We start from the raw sequence: 27,924 nt of genomic DNA, 5'->3' as shown, positions 1-27,924 counted from the left end.
AATACATGCTACAACATGGATGAATTTTTGCTTACGAGAACACTAAAAGGAAAATGTCAAAACAAGTGGGTTTTAGCTCAAATATTTTTATTTTCATAAAAGGGACCTAGTCTATCCAAATCAAGCTGTAAAAACACACAACTTTTCCAACATGTAAGATGGAAATAAAAAACATTTTTAAAAGTTTACTATAACTAACAAAACTTCCAGTCAAGATAATTACATGGAAATTATATTAGAAGGGCTTGATAAATACTTTGTTGTAGAGTGCGCACTGGCCTCACGTGTTTAGTATCAAAGTGCTTTGAGCTTTTCCAAGTCTGAGTCCTCTGGAGGGGCCGCTCACGAGTGTGTCAGCATCCCCACTCCCAACCTGCTTGCCTTTACTCAGCGGTATTTCCTACCACATCCTTCCCATGGCCCCTGCCAAAGTACTCACCACATTTATAACCAATTTATAGTTTTGAGTCATCATGTCTGTATAAAATATCCGTTTCTGTGAACTGGGGGCGCAGGCAGGAGAAAGAATGTCAATCCTCGGTCAGGAACGCGCTCCCCCAGTGAGAACATCGCTACTATAAAAAATTATTTTCCTTTTACAATGCTGTCCCCAGGACATGGTGATTTGACCATTAAAATTACCTGTAGGCATGCACGAGGAAAAAAAGATGGAGGTACATAGCTGGCAGGCATGGCAGAGGGAGAAGAAATCGGGATAAAAACACAAAAGGCAGCGGAACAAGAATGAGTATCTCCTTCCCTTCTCACTCCCTGCACCCCCGGACTGCACCCTCTTTCCTCCCCTTCTCCTACCTTTGTAACAGCGACGAGGAGTTTCCTCCACAGCAATTACGGAAGCACGTTATCCTCCAGTCCCGCTGCCTCATTTACAGACGGGGAAACCCAGGACCAGAGAGGGAACGGGCCTAAACCATGGTTCTAAAATTGTGTTTTAAGTGCTCTGGAACCCTCTGTTCAGAGGAAATCATCCAAGAAATATAAAGAGTTAAATAAGAGTTGATCTGATGGGTATCCTCGCCTCGGGCCTCGAGGACCCCCAGGGAGGCTCTGTGAGGCAGTGTTAAAATACTGGTTTAAAGTGACAGGTGAGCAGAGTCCTGGTCCTGCCCCAAAGCCACAGCCATGGTTCTGTATTTATAGATATATATATATATTTCTACATTCTTGATACTCTGAAATCTGGAGCTCACCGACTATGGGAGCTGCCCCTCCCAGGGTTAGCTAAACTAACCAATCCTAAACCTGTCTACCCTGTACCTGCCTCATCTGTTCCTTCCTGTGAAAACACTAGTCTCCTGCCTATGCACCCCAGTCACTACCTCTGCCTCCTAGGCCAGTGGTCGGCAAACTGCGGCTCGCGAGCCACATGCGGCTCTTTGGCCCCTTGAGTGTGGCTCTTCCACAAAATACCGATTTTTGTGCATGGGCCACGAAGTTTAAATCGCACTGTACATGCGCGCCTGCACGTGGTATTTTGTGGAAGAGCCACATTGAAGGGGCCAAAGAGCCGCATGTGGCTCGTGAGCCTCAGTTTGCCAACCACTGTCCTAGGGGGACTTGGTGCTTCCCTCTGTGTCCCCCACCCCATAGCATGGCCCTTCCTCTTAGGAACAATAAGTAACAAACTCCTCTCAATGGCAGCTGACTCTTGGTCTGTTGGCCTCATCATACCTGAATAATAAAACCTACATTAAAAACATTTTTAAAACAGGTCTTACTCTAGAGGCAAACTTTGTCCCCAGAAATCCTGGAGTTAGAAGGAAGGAAATTCACATCCCGAAGATGCCAGGACTCTGGGGAGAGCCTGGCCCGTAAGCTATCTCCTGGATGATGTTCAACTGTGGGTACAGAAAAGACCAAAAATGAAGAGGGGGGCTTGGGGCCTGGAGCCACGGAAAAGGTTAGACAGTTAGTAGCCAGATCCTGGCAAGAAAGCAGGACCTAGAGGTGTCCAGGTGCGTGTGGGCTTGAGAAAGAGGGACAGAAAGAAAGCAGGACCATGGCAGAACACCCGGGCAGCATCTGGCAGGCTCCCCGCCGGCCTCAGGTATCCAGCTCCTTCTTGACAGTGATGCGCAGGGGACAGATGCGCAGAGGCTCCGGGGGCCCGTTCCCCCGGGTGCCCCCCAGGTAGAAGTAGGGCCGCACCTCCCCAAAGCGGGCATGGAAGGTGTAGAGGTGGCACTGGCGCTCAGCATCGTAGAAGGACAGCTCGCCCTCCTCACATTCCAGCTCCACACGCAGGCGGCGCGGGATGGAGGGGACCAGTGGTGATGTGGCCGGGTCTGAGGTCACGCAGTGGTCGCCCTCCACTCCCTGCGTGCGGCACAGGTACCAGAAACCAGAGCGAGTGTCCTGGTAGCAGCTGTGGGAGTAGCCCTCGGGGCCAGTTTCTAGGCACATGCGCACCACGCCCACCCGCCAGCTGGGCAGCCCCCCCAGGTCCACCTCCCAGGCGTGGGAGCCGTGGGAGAAGGAGCGGGAGCCCAGCAGGCAGGGCGCCGAGGAGAAGCGCTCCGGGTTCTCCACCTGCACTCGGTAGCCGTGGTTGGTGACACTGGTGAGGTCCTCAGACACAGCCAGCCAGCCCGCCGCAGTGTTGGGATCAAAGCTGAAGGGCACTGAGAGCAGAGGGAGAGAGAGGGGTAAATCAGTGAACCTCACATCCTGCCCTTCTGCCATGCCAGCTGATGCCCCGGCCCCCCAGACTGACCAAGGGTGTCCCACCTGGCCCAGTGCAGGGAAGGAGCTGCCCTGGGCTGAGGGACAGGGTTATGAGTTGAAACGTGCCCCACTAAGAAAGATATGTGCAAGTCCTAACCCCTAGTACCTCAGAAGGTGACCTTATTTGTTTCAGATGTAATTAGACTGGAATATAGTGGGGCCTTAATACAATGACTGTTGTCCTTACAAAAAGAGAAGCAACACAGTGAGGGGAGAAGGTCATGTGACCACAAAGGTGGAGATAAAAGTACTGTGGCCCCAACCCCGGATTGCCTGCAAACACCAGGAGTTAAGAAGAGACAAAGATCTTTCCCCACAGGGTTGAGAGGATGCAGGACCCTGCTGACACCTAGATTTTGGACTTCTTAGCCTCTGGCCATGTGAGAATGAATTTCTGCCGTTTTAAGGCATCCAGTTTGCAGTCTGATTATGTCAGCCATCGGGAGCAATACAGGCAGGGATCCCGATGCTCACACAACTCCTATGCTGCCTTAGAAAAGCACGGAACATCCCCCGGGCCACCGACATTTCTCCCTATAAGAGTCAGCCAGTTTGGGCGGCTGCAACAAAAGCACCGCAGACTGGGTGGCTCAAACAACAGAACTTTATTTCTCACGGTTCTAGAGGCTGGAAGTCCGAGATCAGGGTGCTCCCATGGCCAAGTCATGGTGAGGGCCCTCTTTTTGGTTTACAGATGGTCACTTTCCTGCTGTGTCCTCACAAGACGGAATGAGAGAGAAGTCAGCTCTCTCGTGTCTCTTCTTGTAAGGGCACGGATCCCACCACAGGGCACCACCCTTATGACCTCATCCGATCCTAATCACCTCCCAGAGGCCCTGCTTCCAAACACCATCACATAGAAGGTTAGGGCTTCAACATATGATCTGGGTGGGGAGGAGGGCATACAAACATTCAGCCACAGCACATGACCTAGTGATCGTGTGGGCTGGAATCACCTTGAAAGAGGCAATTCTGAACTGAGGAAGATTTGTATCCACAATCCAGTTCTGAATAGAGGGAAGTCAGTTTCTTTTTCTGAAGAGGTGGCGACGTGTCAGGACCCAAAGAGGAAGGCGTCCTGCTAAGAGCAGTGGGGCAAGGAGTGGAGGAGGAGTTGGGTGCTGGGGCCCTGTCTGAACGAGGCAGCACTGGGGCCTTGTCTGAACGAGGCTGGAGTTTAGTGAGCTCTCTGCCTTGTGTGAAGTGCCTCCCATGCCTGTACCACCTGCCCGTGCGCGTTCCCACTCACCAGTTTCAACAGACATGACCATCTTCTTCCAGACACGGTACTGCAGGGAGTCTAGGTACTTGCAAACGTTGATCAGCATGCCAGGCTGCACAGGCTCTGGCTCCATGGTACAGAAGAGGCTGGGGAAGGAGAACTGGGTCTGGTGGGCAGGGCTGGGGTCATGCATCTGGGCCTAACTGGGTCAGCTGGATTTAACAAACAATAGGACTTCTTCCCTTATCACAGGCCTAAATTCCCCACCACCTCACCCAGGACAAACCCAAACTGGGCTCTGATGAGAGGATGAGCCAGGAAGCATCTGGGCAGCTCATACCGCTTCAAGATTCAGTATTAGGGCTCATCCTGCCCCAGCTAAGATAAATATAAATAGGAGGTACTCAGACATGGTTGCCTTCCTGGTGGGCAGAAATTGCACTCATACATCTGCTCAAAGGATGTCTGAGTCAAAAGGGATCATAAAGGCCCTCTAGTCCAACAGTATGAGGTGTCACTGGCCTTTGCTTAAACACCTACAGTGACAGGGAACTCACTACTGCCCAAAGCACTCTCTTTCATCTTCGTACAGCTCTGTCTGAGACACAGTTCTTCCTTACTCATCCCTGTGTTCAACCATCAACATCAGCCAGAATACGTCCAGAGGCTCTCGGAGGGAGGGTGCTGACCAAGAAATAAGCTTAAAGGTTGGGACGACCTACTGAGAACTACGAGCCACGCGCAGGAGGGCCCTCTCTCTCCCTGCCCCGTGGATAACAACACTGCACCAGTGGGATGCCTTGAAAGAGGGCTCTGTACACCTGGCCAGTCCCCATCACGCCCTCTGTCTTACACCCAGTTGGCTTTATTACATGCCTGGCCCTGGAGCCACTGGAGTTTGCACCCCAGGTATTTCTGCCTGCTCTTTCCCTCCCCTCCATCAACCTTGGCAACTTACCGGCGTTTTCGGCTCTTGTGTTTCTGAAAGAGAAAAAATCAGACACAAACACAGACACAGAGAAAACATGTAAGTTTCTGACCTCAAAAGGAGCCATACACCTAATGTTCATGGGTCAGAAGACTTCATAGGATTAAGATGGCCATAATCCCCAAAGTGATCTAAAGATTCAATGCAATTTCTATCAAAATTTCAGAAACTGATAAGCTGTTCTAAAATTCATATGAAAATTCAAGGGACTCAAAATAGCCAAAACAATCTTGGAAAAGAACAAAGCTGGTGGCTCAAACTTCCCTACTAAAAACTTAATAAAAGCAATAGTAAACAAGTTAGTGTGGTATTAACATAAGGATAGACATATGGACCAGTGGACATTGAAAGTCTACAAATAAACCGTCACATTTACTGGCAATTGGTTATCTACAGGGTGCCAAGAACATTCAATGGGCTAACAAATGGTGCTGGGACAACTGGATATCTACATGCAAAAGAATGAAGTTGGATTCCCTTACACCGTATTAAAAAATTAACTCAAAATGGGTCAAAGACTTAAACGTAGAGATAAAACTAGAAAAATCATGAACTTGGCTTAGGCTATGGCTTCTTAGATATGACACCAACAGCACAAAGCAGCAGTAAGAGTAAACAGTTAAGGAGCACTTCATCAAAATGAAAAGTCTCTGTGCTTCAAAGGATGTCATCAAGAAAGTGAAAAAATAACTCAGAGATTGGAAGAAAATATTTATACATTATATAGCTGATAAAGGTCTAGTAGCCATAATATATATATATAAAAATCTTACAATTCAACAACAAAAAGACAAACAGCCCAATTTTTAAAATGGCTAAAGGACTTGAATGTACATTTCTCCAAAGAAGATACACACAAATGGCCAACAACTACATGAAAGATGCTCAATGTCACTAGCCATCAGGGAAATGTGAATCAAAATCGTATGGGAGCCCTGGCCGGTGTGGCTCAGTTGGTTGAACATTGCCCCATGCACCCAAAGGTCGCTGGTTTGATTCCCGGTCAGGGCACAGTAGGGGGTATCCAAGAGGCAGCCAATCTCACATGGATGTTTCTCTCACTCTCTCTCCAATAAAAACATATTGGGCTGCCCGGGGCTGCTGGTCTCAGGCTCCCACTGGTTCCTGAACATCTGGCCCCTGTCACTGAGATGATGAGGTCCTCACCATGAGAAAAGAAATATCATCTTCCTTCATCTCCATCTGCAGCCGCTCAATCTCATGGGCTAGAGTCTCTGTGTCTTTCTTGAGCTGCTTCATCTTCTCCTCCACCAAATGCTGCTTCTGCCTCGCCTCCTCGGCCATGACATCCAGGATGGCCTGCTCCTCCCCTCTTAAGAACTCTCGAAGCTTTTCAAACTCCTGCCGGATTCTCCTTTCTAGCCAGGTAGCCTCCACCTGCAGCAGAGAGCGGGAAGGAGGCACAGAGGATCAGACGCTGGAGGGAACCTAAGCTGTCACCTAACCCAGTGACTCAGATTTTTAGCAAAGGGACTCGACTTTCAAAAGAAACCTATGCAGAACCCAAATGGATAAAATATAGATGAAGTTTTCTTATCACAAATTTACAAGTTTAAATTTGAAATAAGTCAAACAGCAAAATGAAGTTGTTTTTGATTAATTTTTTAAAAGCTGAAATTGCTGCTTATATATGACAACTGTGGTCTTGTAACTTCCTCAATAGATAATATTCTGCATCTTGTTTAAGCTGCACACCAGCAAAAGAAATCCTGAGTTACAGAAAAGAATTGATGCAAATAGCAATTATTTAAAAACAATTAATTGCTTTCCAATCTTAGGATTTCAAATTTGTTTGATCGAGAGGCTTATCAAAAGAACGGCAGGAAATATTTATTTAAAAATAGAATCATTGCCCTGGCTAGGTAATTCAGCTGGTTAGAGCGTCATCCCGATATGCCAAGGTTGAGGATCAATCCCCAGTCAGGGCACATACAAGAATCAACCAATGAATGCATAAATAAGCAGAACAACAAATCAATGTTTCTCTCTCCCCCTCTCTTAAATCAACAAACAAACAAAAACTGGAATCATTAATAGTATGCATACTTCATCATAACCACAAAAAGCTTTAAGAAAGTAATAAAGGTAAATACTAATAAAGGCAAATACTTATTGATTAAAATATACAAATTGTATAGTTCATGATGACTATCGGAAAAACACCTCAAAATGTGTGCTCTAGCAATGGAAGGTTAGTAATCCATATCTTTTTTTAAAAAATATATTTTATTGATTTCTTACAAAGAGGAAGGGAGAGGGATAGAGAATTAGAAACATCGATGAAAGAGAAACATCGATCAGCTGCCTCCTGCACACCTCCTACTGGGGATGTGCCTGCAACCAAGGTACATGCCCTTGACCGGAATCGAACCTGGGACCCTTGAGTCCCCAGGCCGACGCTCTATCCATTGAGCCAAACCAGTTAGGGCAGTAATCCATATCTTTGGATTGAAAATTCAATATATGTTTATGGCTCTGACAATCTGATGATAAAATGGTTCACTAAAAAAGTGAATATGACCAAAAAAAGTGAAAATATTTCATTGAAAAAGAAAAGATAAAGTAGGAAAAATATTTCCCCATATATAAATATATATAATAACATATTATTCTTAATATACAAAGTGCTCATATGCATCCACAAGGAGAAAATATAAATATTCCAAGAAATGCAAATGGCTATTATACTTGTGAAAGGATGTACAAACAGTAAAAATCCAAGAAATGCAAAGGAAGTGAGACACCGCTATTGAAATATCAAGCTAAAAAGTCCGATAATGTACAGTGGAAGAGAGAGTGAAATCTGGGGTGATTCTTATCACACAGGAAGATAAAAACAGAGTAGGCAGGAAAAAAACAGCCAGAAGACTTAGCTCATTTAAGGAACAGGAAGAAGGCCAATGTGCCTGGAACTGAGAGCACAGGCCAGCCTGAGAGGAGATGAAGTTGAGGGGCAGGAAGGTGTTGGATGAGGGCCTTGGAGGCCATGGTGAGGAGTCTGGATTATATTGGGGGTCATGGAAGCCATTGGACAATTATAAAGAGAGGAGTGACACGATCGATGCATTTTCTAAAAGAGCAGGTCACTCTGCAGAGAGTGGACTGCAGAAGAAGAGTGGAAGGAAGTGCCCTAGCTGGTTTGCTCTGTGGTTAGAACTTTGGCTCACAGACTGAAGGGTCTTGGGTTCAATTCTGGTCAAGGGCACATACCTTCGATGCAGACTCGATCCCTGGCCCCGGGTGGGGCACGTGCGGGAGGCAACCTATCGATAGATGATTCTCTCTCTGTTTCTCCCCCTCTCTTCCACTCTCTCTGAAAATCAATGAAAAAAATATACTCAGGTGAGGATTAATAACAACAACATAAAAGAGTGAAGGAAGCATGAGGCTCAGGTAGGAGGCAAGTGAGAAAAGACAGTGACCTGGACTGGGATGGTGGCAGTGGATACGGAGTGTAGGATGGATGTGATCGTGATGTATTCTGGAGATAGAGGGGACAGAACTGCTGATGGAGTGGACATAGAGAGTGAGCGGGAAAGAGTGATAACTAATGAGCCCAGGTCATCACTGGCTTGAGTACTCAGGTAGATGGAAGAGTGTGCCACATGCTTAAGTTAGTCTGAAACCATAGTGCAGGTGGCTTTTAAGCCACTCCTGTGGCTACTGGCATGGCATGCACAGGTATTTACAGAGGGCCTGGCAGCACAGCCATAATCAGAATCTGAGAGCATGGGTGTACTAGACTGTCAGGGCTGGGGAAGGCCGACTCTTTGTCAACAGCCATGACCAGGGCCAGCCCCCCTCACCTACCCGCAAGATGGCCTTAGGTGGCCCCACTGTTCCACACAGCTGGAGCACTCACTCACCTGATTGTGCTTGGCAATGGCCTCATAAGAGCGCCGCATGGCCCAGAAGGCCTTGGCTTTCTCCCGCAGCGAGTGCTCCATGTTCCTGCACTTAGCCTGATGGGAAGAATGAGAGAGAGGCAAGTTTAGGGGTGGAGGCCAGACTGGGAGGACGACACATTTACAACTCGAGTTCCACTTCCACAAGGGTACAGCTCAGCCGTAATTACTGAACCCACTCCGTCCACACACTGTAGGGAACAGCAGGAGGTACGGCCCTGACCTTGAACCATGTTTACAGCATAAAGGGCTCTCAGATATCCTCTAACTCGACCATTGCTTTATTCCTACTACAGGTACAGAGACAGGGCTGAGAAAATCAAGGGACCTATTCCCCCTCAAGTTGGTCACAGTACAGCAGAGAGGGGATGCATCCTGCTCAGGCCTAAAGCTGGTCCAGACTCGGCCGTGAGTCTGGAGCTGTGTGTTTAACTGTAAAGACAATGTGCCCACAGCCTCCCTTTGTGACTTTCTAAACTGGACTGGCCTGCAGTCACTAATCAGCAGGTCCAATTACAGGGTTCATCCAGTTATTCCCACGGGTCCTTATCTAAACTGTCTCGCACATCCCAACCTTATCCCAATATTCTAATTATGCGTTGACCATGTGAAATACTTTAATTAGCAGATTCAAACACCTTTTTGTTTAATAGTTTTTGTTTTTTAAACTTTAACCACTGCTCTGATCTCCTTGGACTGACTCCTTGAAGTACTGGGACTAGTTTTAGGTTGAATTCTCACCCTTTGTATCCAGAGCCTAGCATCTTCTCTCTATATCTTTTTCTCTCTACATTCTAAGAAAGCTTTTCAAGTTTTTTATTTGTTTTTGTTTTGAATCCTCACCTGAGGATATGTTTCCACAGATTTCAGGGGGGGCGGGGGAGGGAGAGAAACATCGATGTGAGAAACACCGATCAGTTGCCTCCCATACGCACCCAGACTGGGGATTGAACACGCAACCTTTTGGTGTCTAGGATCACGTTCCAACCAACTGAGCCACCTGGCCAGGGCTCAAGTTTTTTTCTTTGAAAAAAATAACAAAAAATAACAATTCTAATAACATTAATTATAAATGACTACCATTTATTGAACATTTACTATTTGCCAGGGACTATGCTAATTACTTTACAAATTATGTCACTTAATCATTGTATCCCTATTAGGTAAGTATTATTATTAGCCCCATTTTAAAGATGAAAACGTGTGAAGCACAAGAAAGGGGAAGTGATTAGCCCAAGGGTACACAGCTAGTATGTGGCAGAGTAAGAATGTGAACCTAGACAGCCCCTAAGACGGCCCCAGTGATCCCTCACTCCTGTGAGATGTTTGTGATTTAAGCTATCAAATCTGGGGATGATACACCAATGTTATACACCAAGAGATAATAGAGATTTGTCTTCAAAAGCCTCATCCGCACCTGGACCTGATTTGGATGAGATGATTCTGGATTTTGAGCTGATACTATGATGCGATGAGACGTATGGGGATCTTACGAGGGGGTGAGTGTATTCTGCATGTGGGAGGGCTATGAATCAGTGGGGGCCAGAGGACAGAATGAAGGAGGCAGCCTATAAAATGGCTCTAATGATCCCCACCTCCTGGTATTCATGCCCTGGTAAAAACCCCTCCCCTGTGGACTAGGGCTAGTGATTTGCTTCTAACCAATCATTATGGCAAAAGTGATGGGATGCCACTTCTGAGATGAGATGACAAAAAGGCTGTGCACACCTTCTCTCCCTCTCTTACTTGATCTGGCCTATGGAGCAGCCCATGGGGCGAGGAACTGAGGTGGTCTCCAACCAACAGCCCTCGAGGACCTGAAACCCGCCAGCCCCCTCTCCCCCCACCCCAGCGAGCCTAAACGGGGGTCTTGGCCTACTTGAGCCTTCCGCTGAGACCCGGCCTCGGCAACACTTTGATAGCAGCAGCATGAGACCCTGAGGCGGAGGCACGCAGCTAAGTCATGCTCACATTTCTGATGCACAGAAACCATGAGATAATATATATATATTTTTTGTTTCAAGCGGCTATGTTTTGCAGTAATTTGTTACACAGCAACAGATAACTACTTGCCTATCTGTCCTACTCCACAGCCCATTCTTTTAACTGCTATGCTACAGAAAACAAAACAATGACTGATTTCATTTTCTGCAGGTTTTGTTTTCTTTTCATTCTGGATATTTTTATGTTCTTCTTGGGAATATTTAATAGATTTTTAAAAGTACTGTTTTTTTTTTTTTAACAGTATATCACCACTTAATGTAATTTGACACACTAAGGTGGTGTGTGTCCTCAATAGCAAAATAACATTAGTATGAGTGTCCCACACAGCCACTGAAATATCATCCTGTTTCATTATATTGTTACAAAATCATGCGATAAAGTTCAAGAGGACAATTCTATGATTGTCCAAATAAGTATGAATGATAGAAGTGAAGCAACTGTCCACACACATTACCTAGTGTTGTGCTGCCCCCAAACACAGCCCGACCCTCTGGCCTTCAACCTTGCCAGTTAGGAAGTTGTAGGACAATGAAGATAGGTAAGAGGGGGTGACAGTCCCTTGTCCTTCCCATACTTTTCAATCACCTGGAGATTTCTGGTTTAATGCAGCTGGTGAGATCAACAAAAAATGTTATTATTATCAGCAAGCAGTTATTATTGAGCCTGTTACATTTCTACAAGGTAGGCCCTGTATTCCTATTATGCAGAGGAGGAAATAAGGCCCAGGGGAGCTAAGAAACTTGTCAAAATTACACAGGCTGTAGCAGAACCAGGAATTGTACTCAGAACTGTCCAGTTCTACAGGCCACATTCTTTTTTTTTTTTTTTTTAAGGCCACATTCTTAACCACAACACCACACACCCTATTTCAGTATTGTTTTCCTCTTTTCAAACCTTATAACTTATTTATAATTCCTGATTTACTTTATTAGCTAGGATCTCCATTACAAAATTGAATTGAATTGGTCAAAATGGGCATTCCTGTCTTTTTAAAAAAAATCTCAGTAAGAAAGCTTTCAATGTTTCACCATTAAATATCGTATTTTTTGTTATACACTTTTTGTTAGATACCCTTAATCAAGATTAAGGACCTTCCTTCCATTCCTTGTTCACCGTTTTTTTTTCCCTTTTAATTCCAAAAGGATATTGAATTTTATCAAACACATTTTAAATCAATTGTTATATCATATTTAAGTGGCACAGAATTGGATTTTGGTTTCCTATCTAGTCTAACAACTTTTGTCACTGAACTGGAATATTTAACATAATTACTGATATATCTGCATTTAAACTTACATTCTTGTTCTGTGCTATTTGCCCTGCTTGTTCAATATTTCTTTTTGCCTTTTTGAAAAATTTACTATGCATTTTTATTTTACTTTTTCCCCTTCTCTGCATTTAGTGGTTAACCTAGAAAATACATTAAAAGTATGAATTCAAATGAATCTAAACCATATACTTTTCATGTTTGCTTTTGATATTCTAGTTTTAATATACTTGTATCACAACTGGACCCACCATTCAGGGACCCAATTACCTGCTTGTAGCCCACAAAATGCCTGAATGAGCAGAAACTGCAGGGTCACTAATGAGGGCTCTTGTGTGAAGCCCAACTGGACTAATAGTTATCACCGCCCTGGGTGGCTGAGTGGCCCATGACACATCTGGAATGTCACCCAGCCCCCAAACCCCAAAGAACAAATGAGCTCTGATTTGGGCATCAAATTATAACATTCAATATTATTTAGTTATCAATACACAGAAAATATGAAGTTTTTATTTACACTACAGGATTCAGAATGTGATTATATAGCCTATATGGATATTTTAGAAATTACAATTTGATTCCTTATGCAGCAAATTTCAATAGCATATCTAATACATCAAGGATTTTACAAAATGGTTTTACCCAAATATCTGTTAACTCAGGTGCCATAACAGAAAGTGGGAACGGTGAAGGTGCTGGTAAGAGAAAGAATAACTATGATTTCCCAAGATTGTCACAGGACCCTTGCAAGTACTTATCAAAGTGCTAGGGCCGTGTCTGAAGCTAGGGCTGTCAGGCCCAACCCAAGTTTTCTGTCCTCTGAGGTCCTATATATGCTTCTAACTTATCTCTACCTGTTTCACTCAACTATCACATCGTAGCCTTGAAAACAACTCAGGCCTCTTCGTTTCCTCCAGGAAGCCAGCCTGATCTCTCAGGACAGTTCAGATGTATCTCCGGGGGCTCTCACAGCTCCCGGGTACACCTCTATCACCTCACCCACTACTCTGGATAATCACCTCATGCTCTTGGAAAGACTGCAGGCTTCCTGGGGGCAAGTCCTAACACCACGTCCTCTCAACCTACCAGAATGGCGCTCAATACACGCTTGCAGGAGTGAAGGCTTGCTCTGCAGGGGTAGAGACTGTTTTGCCTACTGCATATCTCCAGGTCTTAGCACAAAGTAGATGCTCAACTAACTACTTGCCTAGTCAATCAGTGCACTGAACACCCATGTTCTCTCTACTATGACACATCGCCTCCTGGACTGGAAGCTAGAAAAATTGATTCGCACCCTTATTTTTGTCACTAATCACTGGTGAGAACTTCTGTCTCTCTGTGGCTGTTAGGCTCCTCAACTTCAAGATGAAGGCATGCAAGTTTCTATGGTCTCTCAAATTTTCCCATGAAAATGATGAGTGTAGTTTCCTCTGTTTATGTTTACTGGTCCATCACCAGGGTTTCCTACCATCTGCCTCTAGTTCATGTCTTTTTTCCTATCTATTTCAAACATTTGACTTCAGGCAGATTTCTGTAGTAGCTAAGAGCTCTGGCATGGCACCTGGCCACCCAAATTCAAATCCCAGCTCCTCCACTTATTAGTGAGTGATCTTGAGCAAGTTTCTTAACTTCTCTGCGTCTCTGGGGTGAGAATACTATCTAGCTCATAGAATGGCTGTGAAGATCCAACAAGTCAGTCCATGCAAGTGCTTACAAGAGTGCCCCAGGCACATGTTAGTTCTTACTACTATTAAGTACCACTTATTGCCAGGTAACTTTACCTCTCTTACTGGTTATTTTCCAGGTTTCTTCATTTATTAATTGAGATATAATTCACATATAAAATTATATTAGTTTCAGTTATACAATATAATGACTTGATATCTGAATATATTACAAAATGATCTCCACAATAGTTAACATCCATCACCATAGTTATAAAATTTTCTTGTGATGAAAACTTTTAAGATTTACTCTCTTAGCAACTTCAAATATGCAGTACAGTATTATTAATAATAGTTACCAGGATGTACATTACATTCTATGACTTATGTACATTAAGTTTGTACCTTTGGGCCACCTTCATCCATTTCGCTTACCCCCCTCCAGGCTTCTTATCCTAAATGGGTAACACAAATGCACCTGAGATAACAGATCCCTTTCTTATCCAACTCCAACCTAGTCTCCCCATTCTTCCTCTCCCATGGAGTTCAGCCCTAAGAAGCAGGTGTCTACTAAGCACCTAGTGCTGGGGGCCCTGTACCTCAGGAGCCTTCATGAGCAGTGTTCAGTAAGACCCCATTCTGTCCCCCGGCACATGCCTCGCCAGTAGGAAATGAACATACTGCAGTGTCACTTGGATCTGGTAGGGCCTGGCCCGTGAGGGTTGAAGAGGATGTGGGATGGAGGTGAACAGTTAGGAAACAAGGGGAAAGAATTGTAAGGGTAAGACTTAAGAAGTGCTTGGCCTGGCCGGTGTTGCTCAGTGGTTGAGCGATGACCCATGAACCAAGAGGTCACAGGATTGATTCCCAGTCAGGGCATATACCCAGATTTCAGGCTCAATCCCAGATAGGGGGCATACAGGAGGCAGCCAATTGATGTTTCTCTCTCATCAATGTTTCTCTCTCTCTATCCCCCCTCTTTAAAATCAATAAAAACATATTTTTAAAAAATCTTAAAAAAAAAAGGAGCGCCTGGAATACTCCCAGGTCAGATTGATTCTAAGAAGGTAACCTTGGAAGGGAAAGCGGTGGGGGGAGAAAGAGGCTGGAGGGTAGAGGATGGCCATCAGGTCAGTCCATGGGATGGATACGAAAGGGGTCTTGACAAGGCAGTTCAGAGGCCTGGGACTTGGTGCAGGCTCAGGGCAGGTTTGCTTTGGAGATGCAAACCAGAGTGAAGGCTAGACTGGGGACTCCGGAAGCCAGAGTTCTAGTCCTAGGTGTTCTACATTCAATCCCCGTGACTGGCAGGAGTCACTGTACTTCTCCAAGTTTCCGTTTTCTCATTAGTCAAATGTAAGCATCTCCTTACAGCCCCTGTGGCTCTGGGTCTAAGTATTTGGGGGATTTGCAAGTTTTCCATGAGTGTTTTAAATTAGTGTTTCACTTAGTGACAACCTAAAAAACCCTAAGATAAGCCTATTGTGAATCACTGTATAAACTTGCTGACGCACACTTTAGGTTCCTATTAACTTCAGTGCCAGTATTTGTATTTTCTTAACAACTTCCTTGACACCAGGCTATACTCTGACAATGTCTTGGCCTAATAAAAAGCAGAAATACACTTTACAAGTGAAGGATATATTAGACCCAAACAAGGCCAGTTATATCCCAGGAAAGTTTCAGTTCAGCAAACAGGGAAGTTTTGGCTGGTGAATCAAGTCATCACTTTGAACAGGGAAAAGGGGCTTTACAGCCACCCAGAAACAGCATTTTAGCTCCAACAAAATAAAGCCCTGTAATTAATATTTTAACTAGGATTGTATTGACTTTAGTTTTATTTGTACTTAATCTGTAAATTTATTTTGGTTTTATTATCTCTATGTGGTATAAGCAAGAGGAATTCACACTAGTTTTGTGCTTGTATGTAAGGAATGATAATTTACGACATACAGTTGGAATATTTGTTCCTTTAAGAAGAACATGTACAGCTCTAGCTGGTTGAGGCAGCCAATCAATGATTCTCTCTCATCATTGATGTTTCTATCTCTCTTCTTCTTCCTTCCTCTCTGAGTCAATAAAAATATATATATAACATATATATAAAGAACGTGTACAAATACTAGAGGATTTTATAAGGTCCCCTAAAGATCCAACACACACTTCAAAGTTCTGGTTTAAACAATATCACATTCTGAAAGCTCATGAGTCCTTTCCTTCGTACCCCATGGCACGTAGGACAAAATCCCAGCCCTCACGTGCCCTCAGTCCTCATCCAGCACGTCCTTGGGTTGCTGCGAAATCATTTCCTCAGAAACGTTTCCCCATGCCCATCAGACAAGAGCAGGCCTCCTTGGAACAACGGCCCACACATCCTACTGTCCTGCACAGGAATGTCACAGTCTGATACTATACTTGATCTCAGCCAAATGGCCTAGAAGAAGCGATAGGAATGTCACAGTCTGAAACCGTGTAACGGTTAGCGTGATTATTCAGTCATGCTTATCAGACTCCAAGAAGGCAGGGGTTAGGACTGCCTGCCCTGTCCTCCAGTGGACACACCGTGCCTGGCACACAGTAGGCACTCAATCAGCCCACTGAGAGTTGTTGTTCTCCCCTCCAGACTCCAAGTTCCCACACACATCGTCAACTGCCTTCACAGCTCCTGGAACAGAGGACCAGAGGGGCAAGTGTTACCCTGAGACCAGAGAAGCTTCTCTGAAAGCCCATGACCAGAGTAAGGGCTGAACAAGGCCCAGGAGAACGCCACCGTAGCTGCTCTGTGACTGTGGACAGGCTTCTCAACGTGTCTGAGGCTCAGTGTCTCTGCACCTGTAGCAAGCTGAAGGATGGTTTCCCCAGAGTTGCCAATCCTAATCCCTGAACCTGTGAGTCTGTTACCTTATATGGCAAAAAGGACCCTGTAGGTGTGATTAAATTACAGATTTTAAGATGGGGTAATTATCCTGGACTGTCTGCGTGGGCCCCATATAATTACAAGGGTCCTTGTAAGATGGAGGTAGCAGAGTTAGTTAGAATGGTAGTGGAACAAGAATCAGGAGTTGGAATGATGCGCTTTAAAGATGGAGGAGGGGCCTCTAAAAGCTGGACAAGGCAGGGCAATAAATCCTCTCGTAGCCTCCACAAGGCATGTCGCCCTGCCAACACCTTGACTTCAGCACTTCTGACCTCCAGACTTGTAAGATAATACATCTGCGCTGCGTTAAACACAACGTCTGTGGCAATTTATTACAGCAGCAGCAGCAGGTATTAATACACAAGCTCACAGGGGTTTTGTGAGGATTAAAATTGTTGACAGGTAAACACTTAAGAGCACCTGGCACATAGTAAATGCTCGAAATGTTGGCTGATATTATTTTTGCTGAATTCTTCATATGGGTGTCAAAGTGATCTTTCTAAAGCACACATGTCATCACAAAATCCCTATGTAAAAGCTTTCAGGTGCCCATAGCACACAATGGAAAGACCCCCTCAGTGCCAGACCTCTCCAGCCTTCCCACACTGCTCCCCGCCAACCACTACCCACTTCAATCATGCAGAACTACAATTTGTCTATTTACTGTCTGTCTTCCCCCACTGCAAAGAGACTCCATGGGGCGAGATCTCTGCCTTAGTGAACTCCGCAGCATCAGCACCCAGAAGAGGCCCTGGAACACAACAGGCCCTTGATACACAGTTGTCTAAGACACGAATGAGCTCCACCCTGCATTAGGCTGAGCACACGTAGCTTGCACGCTCCTCAGATCTTTCAGGTCTAGACTCCCGACCCCCTCAGACATTGCCCTGAGTGCCCATGGATCTGACAGCATCGTTCCTCTGCTTAAAACCCTCAGACTGCTTCCTATAGTCTTTAGGATAAATGCCAAGGCTCGGGGCCTCCTGGTTCTTTTTGTATCTCCATCCTCATTCTAATTACTCTGTAATGCTTCCTGTGCTTGGAAAGGCAGGCCTCCCTGCTCTGGACCCTTACACATTGCTGCTGCCCCTCCCTTACCCTCTTCACCTGGCTAACACTTCCTTATTCCTCTGGTCTCTGCTTGAAGCTCCTAGAAGATATAAATTATTTATCTCGTGTCAGTATTGTCCCCAGGGCCCAGCAATACCAGGCATCTGCTGAATAAATAGAAAGTTGTCATTAGATCATATATACTTCCCGGTGTCTGGCTCACTGATCTTGAATCTGGCTTAGTCCAGACCTGGGGGTTTTACCTTGGTACCCTTTGCCTTGACCCCTGACTCTCTTCCTGAGCTGTACCTCTGCCAGCCCCATAGTGATTACTCATGACTTGATCCTCTACCTTCACCCCAGCCCCCAGACTGCTCAGCACTTACTTTAGCCGCCCCAAATCAGGACCTGGCACCTCTGCCCGTGGAAATGGGCAAAAGCACTGTTGTTAAAACCAATAAGATAGCCCCCAGCCACATCAGTGTTCAATGTATACTGATGACATTCCCTTTCACTTGAACTTTGTCAAAATGTGTACGAAACTTTACATATTTCAATGTTTAATAATCAACTTTTGATATATCTTAAGGAAGTCATTAAAACCAACTAATTAAAACAGTGTCTGTAAACCAGGCAGTAGGGGGTTCTTGCAGCACCTCCTTTTCAATACATTCAGCTTCCTACCACCTAACCGGTGTTCTCGCCAAACGGTGGGTCTAACCAATGTATTATTATAGATGACGAAATAAATTAGTGTTTCGCACCCTGCACAATTTTTAAAATAAAACAATAAACAAAAATACAACATAAAATGCCTGGGTACAATGATCATTTTCACAGAACTTTTGTTTCAACTGATACATTAGTACATGAGTGTTCTGGGTCATAATGGAGAAACTATTTCTCACTATGGGCTAAGGTAAAAAAAAAAATTTGAAAACTCCTGAGTTGGCGAATCCTTATTTTCTGATCGTTTTCCCTCCCGACACCAAAATATTCCCCGTGTCAGTTTGGCCCTGTAAGTGGCTCCTGTATTTATAGCCCCTGGCACTCTAGGCATTGGGATGCTGATCCAGAACAAGCCAGCTGGCCAGGGCCAGAGGCCTCCCCACAGCTACACAATGGATGGGCAGCTGGGGAAGCAGGTGACCAACACGGAGGATCTCAAAGCTCCACATCCACCGCCAGGCCGTGGGCTCCGGCACCTCTCACCTGCGGGTGCCGAGCTCCAGGGTCCCTGAGCTTTATCCACACCTGTGCTTCTCGAAGAGGCACGGGCCACACCCCGCTGGCAGAAAGGGTGCATCCATCGCCTAATACGTGGGTGGGGGCTGCCTTGAGAACTTCGTGTCACCCCAGTCCACACACTTCCTGTTTGCCTCTCTTCTCCCATCTCAGGCCCCCTTGGACCGGCTTTGATGAGGACAAAAAGAAAAAAAAAAAAAAAGGAAAAGAAAAAAAAGGCAGCCTCTAGCCCCGCCGGTGTGGCCCAGTGGTTGAGCCCAAACCTAAGGAACCAGGAGGTCAACGTTAGATTCCCCCTCAGGGTACAGGCCCGGGTTGTGGGCTTGATCCCCAGTAGGGGGCGTGCAGGAGGCCGCCTAGCCACGATTCTCATCATTGATGTTTCCTGCTCTCCCTCCCCCCTCCTCTCAGAAATCAGTAAAAATATATTTTTTAAAAATGGCGCCTCCATAGGTTCCCGGAGTCATCCAGGAGTGGGTCCAGAGGCGACACCAGCCAGCTGGCTGCAGGGAGAGGGGCGGGCTGGGCACCCTCGGCTCTGGCCGGCGGTGGCGGCGGGAGCAGCGGGGTCAGGGGTGCTGGGTCCGAGCCCTGCCTGGGCCGCCTCGGCGAGCTGGGCCGCCTCCCTCACCCGGCCGCGCTTACCCGAAAGTCGTGGGCAGTGTCCTTCACCGCCTGCACGCGGTGCCCCAGGTGCCGGGGGTCGGCCTGGCACGAGCAGCACAGCAGCTCCTTGTCCTCAATGCAGAAGAGGCTGAGCTGGCCGCGGTGCGCGCGGCAGAAGCGCGGGGAGCGGTGGCCGGCATAGCGCCCGCCCTCGGTGTCCTCGCGCAGCAGTTTCTCCACCAGGTTGTTGAGGGTGTGGTTGGTGCGCAGGTCGGCGGGCGCCACCCGGTCCTTGCACACTGGGCAGGTGGGCGTCGTCTGCACCTCCCAGCAGCGGGTCACGCACTCGCGGCAGAAGTTGTGGCCGCAGCGCAGCGTCACCGCATCCCGGAAGGGGTCGTAGCAGACGGCGCAGAGCAGCTCCTCCTTGATGGAGCGGGAAAGCGTGGGGGACAGCGAGGGTTCCGACTCCATGGCACCCACTGTCTGCTGGGTGCCCGCAGCTTCCGCTGCCGCTCCTGCTCAGCCCCGCAGCTGCTCCGGGGACTTCTGGTGAGCGCGGCCCAGCCCTTTCCCTCCAAGCGCTGAATGACAGCCGCGCAGGCCAATCCTGCTGGACATGCTCAGAGGCTCCGCCCCACTTCCGGTCGGGGCGGAAAACCATGGAGGAGCGTGGCGGGGCAGATCTGCTCCGATGACGCTGCCAGTACCCCGTAAGGTACCGGGATTTAGCGAGGAGTAAACTCCCCAGCGGCGCTGTAGGTATTCCGTGTCACTGGAAACCTACTTCCGATTTGAAATGGGAAATGAAGTCTATAAGCCCCTTCCTTAACCAATCCCCGAAGGCCAGTCAGGCCCGTGAGGTAGGAAAAGCCAGAGCTCCCCCTTCCTGGATCCGAGGTAGAGTACCCCCCCCCCCCCCCCATCCTCACACGAGGATATTTTCCCCCATTGATTTAAAAGAATGTTTTTATTGATTTCAGAGAGAGGAAGGGAGGGGGAGAGAGAGATGGAAACATCAATGATGGGAGTCTTTGATCGGCTGCCTCCTGCACACCCCCTACTGGGGATGAGCCCCAACCTGGGAATCCAGCTGTGATCTCCTGGTTCAGGTTTCCACAATCAGTCACTGAGCCAGGAGGCCAGGCTTTTTTTTATTTTTTATTTTTATTTTTTTTAGAGAGGGTGGAAAGGAAGGGGCGAGACAAGAGAGAAACATCCATGTGTGTGTGATTGGTTGCTTCCTGCACACACCCGACCAGGGCCTGGGCATTGTGCCTGCAACCCGGGTACATGCCCATGATGGGAACTGAACCCTGCAACCTGCAGGCAGACACTGAGCCAAACCGGCTAGGGGTGAGTCTGGTCTTCACAGCGTGGCTAGTGTTTGCACCATTTAGGATTTATAGATCTGTGCCCACTCTTGGATTAGTTGTTTACTTAATATTACCCTCCCCCTGGGTAAAATCTCTCTCCTCTCCTTGAGGTGTTAGGATTAAAGTGGAATAAGTATGGAAAGTGCTCACGACATCAGGCAGGTGCTGGAAGCCAGTCCACCCTTGCTGCTTGACACAGTCACTTTAGGGAAGAAACATCTGTACAGCTTATGTTTCAAGGGACCTGGCGTATATGGCATATGTTTGCTCCCCCACTTAGCGCTATGTGTTTTAAACAGGACCACCTCCCCGAGAAAGGTTGTTTCCCCAGGTGATGGAGTTAGGGAGGGAATAAAACCCCTTAACTAAGTGCCAGGCGGGTAATTAATCACTTTAACTACGAACAATCACGCTTAGGCTACATAATCTTTACTTAGGATAATCTCCTTCAGTTCCTTCCTTGTAGCTTAATAGAACAATAGAGTAACCTTGGAACGGAGATAAGAAACGCCCTAACCTTTGGAATAGAATTGATAGGGTTAAAATCAACTGGTATAAATACAGATTTAACAAGACAATAAACACAGAACTTGACTGGAGAACCTGGCTATGATGATCACCTGAACACTGCCTCCGTCCACACTTTTGGGAACCCCTGGACCTGCTGGGGTTGGGCCCCAACAAGCAGGGACTTCTGCAAAGTTAGCTCTGGGACCTAGAATCCAGCCTGGTACAGCATGCCTGGATCTTTCCACCTCCCATTCCTGCCTCTGTTGGATCACTTTACAGCCTTCAGACGTATGTGGACGTAAAGGGGCCACATGCTAACATGACCAACTCAGGGAAGGCCTGCGTGGCAGCCTTGCAAACTCAGACCTAAAGTAACCACAAAGGATGGTCTTGAAATTAGAAAGCAGTTTAGCCCTAACTGGTTCAGTTCAGTGGATACAGCGTCGGCCTGAGGGATGAAGGGTCCCTAGGCTCGATTCCAGTCAAGGGCAAGGGCATGTACCATGGTTTCAGGCTTGCTGCCCAGTAGGGCGTGTGCAGAAGGCAGCTGATCAGTGTTTCTCTGTCATCAATGTTTCTATCTCTCTCCCTCTCTGTAAAAAAAAAATAATAAAAAAAATTATATATATATATATATATATATATATATATATATATATATATTTTAAAGAATCATCCATTTAAAAAATAAATAAAAAGCAACTTATAGTGGGTAGTCATGTCCTAGGTTGGTATCTTCCCTGACAAAGATCAACTTTGATCTTAACTGAGCCTATTTTTACATCTATGATAACAGACCTTTGGAATGTCAGGGTAACTATAGCTTCCATTTTTCCGGACTCCTCAGGGCACAACCAGTGTGCCAGGGGAGAGACCGAAAATTCCCACATTGTTATTGTTTAGGTGTTAATGGTTGACTGTTAACTATCCTGTACCCACCTAAGTGAAAGAAGCATGTATCTACCATTTCACTTTTTATCCAGTTCCAGAGGCTTCCCCACTTTGCTTTCTCCCACCTCCCTAATCTATCACCAATGGATTTCATGTAAACCCACGAATGTCTTCTCCTTTGATGTTAATTTATAAAACTAGGTGAAAAACCGCCATTCTCTGGAGCATTATCTCAATATGTTGAGGTTCTGCTTCCCAGCAATTGTTGACAGTTTGGCTCAAATAAACTCACAAAAATTCTTTACAGGTTAGAACGTTTCTTGCTTTAACACATAGAATTCCTTTCCCTTGACACACTCGTTTCTGGTTTCTGTTGGAAGACAGTTCCTGCATATCTTTTTTTATTTTTTTGTTTTTATTGATTCCAGAGAGGAAGGGAGAGGAAGAGAGAAACAATGAGAGAGAATCATTGATCAGCTGTCTCCTGCACGCCTGCCAGTGGGGTTTGAGCCCGCAACCCGGGTAAGTTATAGTTCCTGGTTCAAATGCTAACCTTAATGGCAGTCTCCAAAAAGGCTACAAGTTGAGGCTAACAACTCCCTGGAAAAACTTGACTTTTCTTGTCTCTTTCTTTCATTGTGTTCTCTTATCTGTGTGTCCCAGTTGCTCTGTGAATTTGTCTGTTTTGCTATCTATGTGTTTCATTCTGTTCGTAAAGGATCTTCCTTGTTTGTCTTGTTGTTTTTCCCCTTTAAACTTTGAGTGGGTAAAGAGTAGAAATTAATTGTATCTTTTTTAAAAAGTAGAATACGAAGGTTGACATTAAACCAGTAAGGTTCTTCAGTCTTTCTGGGAATCTGGAAAGGACTTGGTTCTAGTCCAAGCTCCACCACTAGCTAGGGAAGCGATTTTCAACCTTTTCCATTTCATGGCACACATAAACTAATTACTAAAATTCTGTGGCACCCCAGAAAATATATCATTTTTGCTGATCTGATACATAAATAGGTATAATTTTGATTTGTTCACACTGAACAGCAATTGTTGTGTTGGCTGTTAAAAGTTTTTAATTTGATAGTCTAATGTGGTCAGCAAACTCATTAGTCAACAGAGCCAAATATCAACAGTACAACGATTGAAATTTCTTTTGAGAGCTAAATTTTTTAAACTTAACCCTTTGTGGTCGTATTAAATTTGGACATGGGTGTCGTACTGGTCGGAATTAATTTCCATTGAAAGAGCAGTGATACATAACATGCAAGATTATGAAGGGTAAACAAGATTTATTAATTCTTTTTTGGAACTACGTCACTACTAGTAGAATCACTACAAACGTTATCACTTTCTATGTCAGAGTCAGTATTCAAGATGCCAAAATAAAACTCTTCATCGTTACTTTCATGTTGGGGTCCAGCCCCAGCAGGTCCAGGGGTCCCCAAAGGTGTGGACGGAGTCGGCGAAGAAGGAATGACACGGAGACAGCGTTCAGTTGATCAGCAGCCTTGCCAGGATCTCTAGCCACAATCTCCAGCCAAGTTCTGTATCCATGTTCTCTTGCTAGGTTCTCCAGCCAGGTTCTCCAGGTTCTCCAGCCAGGTTCTGTCCAGGTTCTTTTGCCAGGTTCAGTCACCAGGTTCTAGTCAGGTTCTCTTGCCATGTTCTATCCAGGTTCTGTAGCCAGGTTCTGTAGCCAGGTTCTGTCTCTAGGTTCTTCAGCCAGGTTCTCTCGCTAGGTTCTGTGTCTAGGTTCTGTAGCCAGTTTCTGTCCAGGATCTTTTGCCATGTTCTCTCGCTAGGTTCTGTCTCTAGGTTCTGTCTCCAGTTTCTGTCCAGGATCTTTTGCCATGTTCTCTCCAGCGAAGTTCTTCTGTCTCTAGGTTCTATGTAGGTTCTGTGTCTAGGTTCTGTGTAGGTTCTGTGTCTAGGTTCTGTGTCCTGTTGTCTTGTTACATCTGTATTTATACCAGTTGATTCCAATCCTATCAATCTCTAGTCCAAAGGTTAGGGCGTTTCTTATCTCCATTCCAGGGAGTAAAGATTATGTAGCTTAAGCATGATTGTTCGTAGTTAAAGTGATTAATTACCCGCCTGGCACTTAGTTAAGGGGTTTTATTCCCTCCCTAACTTCAGGGGAAAATCCCTACCTGGGGAAACAACCTTTCTCAGAGAGGTGACCTTGGTTAAAACACATAGTGCCAAGAAGGTGAGCAAACATATTAAGAACAGTATGCCATATATGCCAGGTCCCTTGAAACAGCAAGGATGGACTGGCTCCCGGCACTTTCAGATTCGCAGTACACTTATTTCGGTAACTTTCTTTTTGCCATTTTGGAGTATTATTTTGAAATATCTTAACAAGCGAGAATGCCTAATTACAGTTAATAGTAATTTGTAAAGCTTTATTTGAAATTCTGCGAAGTATCTCTGAAGCTTGTCGATTTCTTCACTCTCAAAAGGCGACTGACTCGCCACGATGTTTTGCATGGCGAGTGTGGAACGACCGCGTTTGTTTATATTGAGTTTCGATATCTCCAATTTGTCGGGGCAATGTTTTGGTTCGTGACAAGGTCGCTTAGACACTTAGGAGCTTTCAGAGAAATTATGAACTGATACAGGAATGAATAGAGTTAAGATTCGTATGGTTCCTTGCTGTGGTGGCTGAGAGCAGACATACGACCGGAACGGTAAAAAAGCTTTGGTGGCTGAGAGTAGACAAACGACTGCAAAGGGTTAAACTATATAGGTAGGTACATTGTTATTAACTTAATTAGGGTACTCCTAAGGCTTAGGAAGATCCACACTCCAGGGGCCAAAGAGCCGCATGTGGCTCGCGAGCCACAGTTTGCCGACCACGGGTCTAAGGGAAAAGAGGCCGGTGTCCTTGACTAAAATAGTCAGGTATTGCGTGTGTTAAAAATTCTTGCAGCATACCAGTGTGCCTCTTGCAGCATACCAATATTGAAAATTGCTGAGCTAGGGGCATGACCTGAGCATAGTATTTCACTTTTCTGACTTCCTTCAACTATAAAAGAAAAGATTGAACTAAATGTTCCCAACTCAGACACTCTGAACTTTTTTTATCCTCTGCATAATTTCAGTAAACAGGGCGACTAAGGCATACCCAGAGCCTGGGAAGGAGAAATCTTAGTGACTGTAACCAATTTGTCACCAACCTCTGTTTCCTCCTTCAGTAGAATGGCTCTTCATCAGAGGATCCCGAAGTTCAGCTAAACTATTGCAAAAGTCTAGTGGCAGTTTTCACTGTCTCTGATTTGTCCCGCATCATACCCTAGGCATCCTTGCTGGGCACTACCACATTTCTAACCTCCCTGTCATCACCATGTAAATGTTTGTAAGAAATGACAACTATTTTTTAAATGTTGTGCCAGAAAAAAAAAAGTTCCTAGGTGCAGAAAGAATGCCCCCCACTCCCCCTTAAAGCAGTTGACTGCAAAGTGGCTACTGCAAATAAAAGGCAGAGATTGTTAGATTAGATAAAAGCAAGCCCCAACTATATGCTGCATAAAAGGAACCCACTTTAAATATAAGCACAGAAGTTAAAAATAAAAGAGAGATAAAGACATACCAAGCTAATAGGAGTCAAAGAAAGCTTGGGTGGATGTGTTAATATCAGACAAAGCGAACTTCGTATCAAATAATCTTGTAGAGATGAGGATGGCTGCTGAATGCGACTGTTGCAGAGCTGGCCGTAGCAAGAACCGTTTCTAGAAATAGGCAACCACAGTGCAGTCATAATTGAGTTTGTTTAGTAAAGTGACGGAGGAAATCGCTGTAGTCTGATGCTGGATGTGGGACACAGAGATGGCTTGGGCCTTCTCTAAGGCCTAAATGATGGACATAGGAGACTGGGGGCTCTGAGTTGGTTTGAAAAATGCAGGGAGATCTTCCATAAGAAATAGTGCTGGCAGTTCCTGCGGCTGCCGCGCTACTTTAGGTCGGTGGGGAAGCCGGGGCTGCCGCATCAGAGCTGATGACAGTGGATGGTGGATGACGTGGGGCCGCCGATTGCGCCTGCATTTCTGGTTTGTGGTTCCCACCTTGCATGTGTAAGCAGTGACGGGGGCCGCTACATAAATCCCTTCGCGGTGGAGAAATGACCATGGAAACAATCGAATCTCAACAGGATGGAAGTGTAACAGATTCTGTGACAGAGAAACTGCAAATAAGCAGGCCCAGACTGGTCAAAATTCAATCCCTAATTTAGCTCAGGTTTCTGTAGCTGGATCAGGCACCGGAAGAGGTTCCCCAGCTATAACTCTAGTACAGTTACCTTCGGGCCAAACTGTACATGTCCAGTGTGTAATTCAGACAACACAGATACAAACTGTTAGGGTAGCAACAATCACAGAGACAGATGAGTCTACAGAATCAGAAGGTGTAATTGATTCTCATAAACGCAGAGAAATCCTTTCACGAAGATCCTCTTATCAAAAAAATACTGAATGAACTTTCCTCTGATGTGCCTGGTGTTCCCAAGATTAAAGAAGAAAAATCGGAGGGCGAAGGAACACCACCTGACATCGCTACCATGGCAGTACCAACTAGCATTGATATCAGACTAGCACGGGGCAATACAGTATGTATGCTGCAATTCGATATGATAGTGCTAACTTTTAAGTGTTGTTACATTGAAGCAACTTGGGTTTTGACCTTAAACTGTTCCTTTTTAAAAATGCATCATAATACCTAAACTGTGTATCAGAATGAAAAGTATACCTTAAAGAAGTGAGAGATTTGTATTGACAACTGTCATATACTTTTGGTAAAATTTTGTTTTTACTGAAAATAAAGAAAATTTTGAGTTTAAAATAAAGGGAGTTTTTTTCTTATTTATATGTTTACTAGAGGCCCAGTGCACAAAAATTTGTGCACTCGGTGAGGGGTCCCTCAGCCTAGCCTGTGCCCTCTCGCAGTCTGGGACCCCTCAGGGAATGACCACCTGCTGGCTTAGGCCTGCTCCCTGGGGGATTGGGCCTAAGCTGGCAATCAGACATCCCTCTGGCAGCCCGACAGCCCTCAGGGGATGTCCACTTGCCAGCGGGGAGCAGGCCTAAGCTGCAGTCGGACATCCTTAGCACTGCTGAGGAGGCAGGAGAGGCTCCCACCACCACTGCTGTACTGGCAGCCATCAGCCTGGATTGTGGCTGAGCAGAGCTCCCAATGTGGGAGCGCACTGACCACCAGAGGGCAGCTCCTGCATTGAGCATCTGCCCCCTGGTGGTCAGTGTGTGTCATAGTGACCAGCCATTCCCAGTCTTTCTGCTGTTAGGGTCAGTTTGCATATTACCCTTTTACTATATAGGATAGAGGCCTGGTGCACAGGTGGGGGCCGGCTGGTTTGCCCTGAAGGGTGTCCCAGATCAGGGTGGGGGTCCCGCTTGGGTGCCTGGCCAGCCTGGGTGAGGGGCTGATGGCTGTTTGCAGCTGGTCACATCCCCTTCAGGGTGGGGGTCCCCACTGGGGTGCCTGGCCAGTCTGGGTGAGGGGCTGAG

The 27,924-nt window shown here is 45.9% G+C and overlaps 1 protein-coding gene and 1 pseudogene across 4 annotated transcripts; one reads left to right on the top strand and one right to left on the bottom strand.

The window, feature by feature from the left end:
- Nucleotides 1-1,628: 1,628 nt before the first annotated feature.
- On the bottom strand, nt 1,629-20,210 carry TRIM35 (tripartite motif containing 35). 4 transcript variants are annotated; one of them, XM_036312711.1, is made up of 6 exons: nt 19,674-20,210; nt 8,843-8,938; nt 6,123-6,353; nt 4,926-4,948; nt 3,995-4,113; nt 1,629-2,642 (listed from the first exon to the last, which is right to left on the bottom strand). In XM_036312711.1, the coding sequence occupies exons 1-6, from the start codon at nt 20,106-20,108 to the stop codon at nt 2,065-2,067; spliced, it is 1,482 nt and encodes a 493-aa protein (XP_036168604.1). In that variant the 5' UTR covers nt 20,109-20,210; the 3' UTR covers nt 1,629-2,064. The 4 variants fall into 4 exon arrangements, with proteins under 4 accessions (XP_036168604.1, XP_036168605.1, XP_036168606.1 ...); XM_036312712.1 differs by lacking the exon at nt 8,843-8,938; XM_036312713.1 differs by lacking the exons at nt 1,629-2,642; nt 4,926-4,948 and having other exon boundaries at nt 4,000-4,113.
- A 5,100-nt stretch (nt 20,211-25,310) lies between these two features.
- Nucleotides 25,311-27,237, top strand: LOC118658820 (annotated as a pseudogene).
- Nucleotides 27,238-27,924: the final 687 nt, after the last annotated feature.

This window comes from Myotis myotis, unplaced genomic scaffold (genome assembly GCF_014108235.1).
Source record: "Myotis myotis isolate mMyoMyo1 unplaced genomic scaffold, mMyoMyo1.p scaffold_m19_p_6, whole genome shotgun sequence".
In the NCBI taxonomy this organism is placed as follows: domain Eukaryota; kingdom Metazoa; phylum Chordata; class Mammalia; order Chiroptera; family Vespertilionidae; genus Myotis; species Myotis myotis.
The sequence above is the reverse complement of the archived record's forward strand: the minus strand, read 5'-3'. Positions and strand labels throughout refer to the sequence as shown.

What these genes read in the sequence shown, in the direction of transcription:
- TRIM35 (XM_036312711.1), bottom strand. Translation starts at nt 20,108, where the DNA reads ATGGAGTCGGAACCCTCGCTGTCCCCCACGCTTTCCCGCTCCATCAAG. An exon ending in CCATTGCCAAGCACAATCAG is followed by an intron (nt 6,354 to 8,842) that starts GTGAGTGAGTGC and finishes TCTCTGCTGCAG; the next exon opens with GTGGAGGCTACCTGGCTAGA. An exon ending in ATGATATTTCTTTTCTCATG is followed by an intron (nt 4,949 to 6,122) that starts GTGAGGACCTCA and finishes TTTCTCTTTCAG; the next exon opens with AAACACAAGAGCCGAAAACG.